Genomic DNA, 5656 nt, shown 5'->3' with positions numbered 1-5656 from the left:
CCCATGGAAAAGTTGTCAGCCTAGGATGAGTTTTAAATGGCTGACAGTTCCAGCACAGGCTGGCCTGAGACCCTGGGATGCACAGGAAGCTGCAGGACAGTTGCAGAGTTTCCAGAATAGCCCTCACAGGTGACCTCCACAAGGAGAGATCCCTAAGAGAACATAATAACAGTCAACTGCGATCATTTATAGTACCAGTAATAATTATGGTCATCATGATAATAATATCAACAACAGTAAGAAGAGCCAAACATAGACATTATTTCACGTAAGCCTCCCAGAAACATAGTGAGAAAAGTGATACTATTATACTTAGTATAATGATGAGAAAATTGGAGCCCCAGAGAGGTTAAGCCACTTGATCAAAGTCACACAGCGAGTAAGTGGTAGAACCAGGGTCTGACCCAGGTCTATCTGACTCTAAACCCATGGTTTTCACCAGCACCTGACCTAAGTATGGACGTTTGCAGGGAGCAGAGGAAGGTGTCCCACTGTGTGCACATGGACTCAATTTCTCCATCTTGGAGCATCCCCTAGAACTCTTCCCCTAACAGCCTCCTCTCATTCAAAATCAATTTCTGCCAAGGGAAAGGTATGTCAGACTGGTGCATTTACATCTTTCCAGAGGCAGAGTCACATGCAATGGGAGGGTTTAAACACATCAAAAACCAATTCATAAAAGAAAAACTACAAAAGCTAATAAGCATATGAAAAAATGTTCACCTGCTCTAGTGAATAAAGAAATGCAAGGAAAATAGAGATAGGATTTTTTTTCTTCTCAAGATTGGCAAAGGTTTAAAGAGGTGATAATGGCTAACGGTGGAGAGGGCCAGGAACAGGGCATTCTCAGGTACTACTTGCAGGAGTATGAGTTGGTATAACCTCACAGAGGCAATTTGCAAATTTATCTAAAATATTTATACCAATCAAGTATTGAATTCCTCTCCAGGAACTTTAACCCAAGGAAATAATCAGAGACACACAGAGGTTTACGCCTAAAACGATCTTAAACATCCAACAACAGAGAACCAATTAAATCAAGTTAGGGGTGGGCTTCCCTGGTGGCACAGTGGTTGAGAGTCCGCCTGCCGATGCAGGGGAGACGGGTTCGTGCCCCGGTCCGGGAAGATCCCACATGCCGCGGAGCGGCTGGGCCCGTGAGCCATGGCCGCTGAGCCTGCGCGTCCGGAGCCTGTGCTCCGCAACGGGAGAGGCCACAACAGTGAGAGGCCCGCGTAAAAAAAAAAAAAAAAGACAAAAAAAAATAATAATAAATCAAGTTAGGGGTGGGCTTCCCTGGTGGCACAGTGGTTGAGAGTCCGCCTGCCGATGCAGGGGAGACGGGTTCGTGCCCCGGTCCGGGAAGATCCCACATGCCGCGGAGCGGCTGGGCCCGTGAGCCATGGCCGCTGAGCCTGCGCGTCCGGAGCCTGTGCTCCGCAACGGGAGAGGCCACAACAGTGAGAGGCCCGCGTAAAAAAAAAAAAAAAAGAAAAAAAAAAAAAAAAAAAAAAAAAAAAAAAAAGAAGACAAAAAAAAATAATAATAAATCAAGTTAGGGGTAGTCTTACAATGGAATATTTTTCAATTGTGAAGATCACGTTTTTGAAAACATATTTCAGGATCAGAGAAATTACATGCGAACGTGTTGCTAAATAAAAACTCAGTCGGCACAGTATAATCATAGTTCCATAATTGTGTGTGTGTCCAAAGAAAGAGAAACTAAGAGGGTGTAAGGCAAAATGTTAACAATGTAGCAACGCTTGTCCTGTAAGAGTTGGAATTAAGTGTTGTCTTCGTCTGCTCTGGCTGCTATAACAAAATACCATGCGCTGGGTGGTTTAAACAGCAGACGTTTACTTCTTACAATTCTGCAGGCTGGGAAGTCTAAGATCAGGTGCCAGTAGATTCCGTGTCTGGGGAGAGCCCACTTCCTGGTTCAGAGGTGACCTTCACTGTGTCCTCAAATGGCAGAAGGGGGCAAAGGCGCTCTCCCAGGTCCCTTTTATAAAGGCACTAGTCTCACAGACCTACTAGAGAATGGACTTGAGGATATGGGGAGGGGGAAGGGTAAGTTGTGACAAAGCAAGAGAGAGGCATGGACGTATATACACTACCAAATGTAAAATAGCTAGCTAGTGGGAAGCAGCCACATAGCACAGGGAGATCAGCTCAGTGGTTTGTGACCACCTAGAGGGGTGGGATAGGGAGGATGGGAGGGAGGGAGACGCAAGAGGGAAGAGATATGGGAACATATGTATAACTGATTCACTTTGTTATAAAGCAGAAACTAACACACCACTGTAAAGCAATTATACTCCAATAAAGACGTAAAAAAAAAAAAAAAGGCACTAGTCTCATTCATGAGGGCTCCACCCTCATAACCTAATCAGTTTCCAAAGGCTCCACCTCCTAATACCATTACCTTTGGGGTTGGGTTTTAACATATGAATGCGGGACCACAGATATTCAGTCTACAGCAGGCATTTAATCTTCTCTATGGTTTTCTGCATTTTCTAAATTTTCTTCAATGAACACGTAAGTTGTCACTTCTGCTATCACTACGCGTCTAGCTCTCCAGCTCTTGGCATATAGCAAGATTTTACTTTCCGCCCTCTTCTACTTGAGAAGGACTGTGCGACTAGTCCTGGCCGATCAGTTTGTGAGCACAGTGATATGTGAGCATAGCTACTTCTGAGCTGTAGAATTGAAGTGTCAGTGTGAGACCAGTTATTTTGAGATCGTGCCTGCTCTGTCCAGCCAGGGTCACTGAATGACCACGACCAGCAGAGCCCCTCTTGCTGATACAAGATAGATATGGAGCATAAAAGAGAAACAAACATATTTTTCTCTGTTTGCCTTTGAGCCCACTGAGATTTGGGGATTGTTTGTTACCACATCTTAACCCAGCTTACCCTAATTGAAGAAAAAAGTGTTGCTTTTACATGCCAAAAAAAGAAAGAAAGAAAAAAGAAAATTCCAAGTAGGAAAAAATAGTCATGAGCTGATCTTAAAGATACTTTAGAACCTTGAAAAATGTGAATGCTGTCATTAAAGGAAAAATGTCCCTTATCACAGACCAACTCTTCATAAATACTCATCTGTATTAAGCCTAGTAATCCCTCCAGTGAGGCTGGTGTAGAGAGATGGAATAGTGTAGGGTTCAGCAGCCCCCAGCACCAGAGTGAGACCAGTCCTGGGTCCAGATCTTGACAGAGCCATTTACAAATTGTGCAACCTTGAGCCAACAACTTCTTCTCTCTGGGTCTCAGCTCTTCATAGGCATATCTGGGGATAGTAACTGTACCTATCTGTGAGAACTGGTAAGAAGATCAAACGAGATGTAGGATGGGTGACTTCATACTTTATTGTCTAAACTAGGGCATGTTGAAGAATGAATGCTATTATTGATCTGGGACAATAGATGTAAACGGTGAATGTCTTGGGCAAACCTGGACATAAAGTCATCCTAGACCAGAGGTTCTCTAGCTCAGCTGTACTTTAGAATCACCTGGGGAGCTCTAGCAATGCTGATGCCACCCCCAGAGAGCCTGATGTAATTGACCCAGGGTATGCACGGGCATCGTGAATTTTAAAACTCTCTGGGTAATTCTGATCTGCAAACCACGTGTCCCTGATCTATCTGACGGACCATCAGTGCTAATTATCATTACTATTATTATTACATCATTATTGTTATTACTATTACTATTACTGCCCTCCAGAAGCTATCTGGCAAAGTCCAGAGACATTTCTGTTTGCCACGACCCAGGGGCAGCCGGGGAGGACAGGACGCTACTGACATCAAAAGGGTACAGACCAGGGATGCTGCTCAACGTTCTACAGTGCACAGGACAGACCCCACAACAAAGAATTATCTGCTCCAAGGCAACAGCTGTGTCAAGGATATCAAATACACTTAGAAGTTGGGATGGGGAAAGACTCTTGAAGTAGAAAGTCATGTCAGGAACTCAGAAACAGCCTTTGCAGTCCTTCCCTTGCACTGCCTCTGCGCCTGCCAGCTGTGGGAGGAGAGGAGAGTCCCTGGGGCTGGCCCTGGGTTGCACGGTCAGCGACTCACTTAACCCTCTCCCTGGATTCAGATCATAGCACACCAGGTATGCACTCAAGATTGCCTTTCGACTTGGGGGAGCCATTCAAAAGTCTTGGCATCTGCTGGTGCTGGAAGTGTTTATAAGAGACTTCCTCGGGAAAGAAAGGTCATTCACGGAAAACCAGAAACAGATTTCTTTTCTTTCTCTGGCTCACTTCCGCCAGGCACCTCCAAGAAGCTCACTAACGTCTAAATCGTGGAAGCGAAACTTTTAGAAGAAGAGACAGGGAGAAGCTGTTGACGGCATTGCAATTACGCCTGCACCGAGGGTCAGTCCAGGCTGTGGCCTGGAGGAGGGGGGGTAGAATTAAAGAGGGAAGGAAGGAAGGGAGAGAGGATGGAAGGAAAGGAGGGGAGATGGGGAAGGAGAGACAAAAGAACAGAGGGAGGGATGGGTGGATAGACAGATGGGTGAAAGGATAGATCAGTGGGAGGGTAGATGGACAAATGTATAGGTGGATTACATATATAGGGGAAAGGGGACATACGGATGGGTTTGTAGATAAGCAGATGAATGAATGGATGACTTCAAGAATGGATAGATGAATGGGTGGGTGGATGGATGGGTGGGTGGATGAATGGGTGGGTGGATGGATGGATGGATGGATGGATGGATGGATGGATGGATGGTTGGATGGATAGATGAATGGGTGGGTGGATGAATGGGTGGGTGGATGGATGGATGGGTGGATGGATGGATGGATGGATGGATGGATGGATGGTTGGATGGATGGATGAATGGGTGGGTGGATGAATGGGTGGGTGGATGGATGGATGGATGGATGGATGGTTGGATGGTTGGATGGATAGATGAATGGGTGGGTGGATGGATGGTTAGATGGATAGATGAATGGGTGGGTGGGTGGATGGATGGATAGATGAATGGGTGGGTGGATGAATGGGTGGGTGGATGGATGGATGGATGGATGGTTGGATGGATAGATGAATGGGTGGGTGGATGGATGGATGGATGGATGAATGGGTGGGTGGATGAATGGGTGGGTGGATGGATGGATGGATGGATGGTTGGATGGATAGATGAATGGGTGGGTGGATGGATGGATAGATGGATAGATGAATGGGTGGGTGGGTGGAAAGAAGGAAGGAAGGATAGAAGAATGGGAGAATGGATGTCTGGAGGGTGAATGGTGGGGGACTGTGTGGGCAGCTAGATAGTAGGTGGGTGAGATTGGATAGATAGACTGATTTGTCTCAATCAAAGATGTTGTATCTTTATGGAAGGTAGCAAACTGGTGGCTCCCTAGCTGAAGATGGCAACTCGCACGTCTTACTTGGCTCACTTGGTGCTCTTAAACAGCGGCTCTCAATCTTAGCTGTACGTTAGCATCAACTGGGGAACTGATAAAAATGCTGCCGCTCAGGTACTATCCCCCATGACAATCATGTCCAAGTCTCTGCGAATGACACCTGACGTCACTATTTTTTTAAATCCTCACATGATTCAAATGGCAGCCAAACGTGAGAACAGATATAAATTCAAAAGACAATGTAACGAGGCCAGTGTTATGCCTGATCAAAATG

General features: G+C 45.8%; 1 protein-coding gene across 1 annotated transcript; it reads right to left on the bottom strand.

The window, feature by feature from the left end:
• Window positions 1–4658: 4658 nt before the first annotated feature.
• Window positions 4659–5168, bottom strand: LOC112397283 (non-classical arabinogalactan protein 31-like; the record flags this gene model as incomplete). The annotated part of the gene is made up of 1 exon (XM_024741427.1): window positions 4659–5168. A coding segment is annotated over one exon (510 nt), but the record flags the coding sequence as incomplete, so codon positions are not given.
• Window positions 5169–5656: the final 488 nt, after the last annotated feature.

Source organism: Neophocaena asiaeorientalis, unplaced genomic scaffold (genome assembly GCF_003031525.2).
Source record: "Neophocaena asiaeorientalis asiaeorientalis breed wild unplaced genomic scaffold, Neophocaena_asiaeorientalis_V1.1 scaffold648, whole genome shotgun sequence".
Lineage (NCBI taxonomy): Eukaryota > Metazoa > Chordata > Mammalia > Artiodactyla > Phocoenidae > Neophocaena > Neophocaena asiaeorientalis.
The sequence above is the reverse complement of the archived record's forward strand: the minus strand, read 5'-3'. Positions and strand labels throughout refer to the sequence as shown.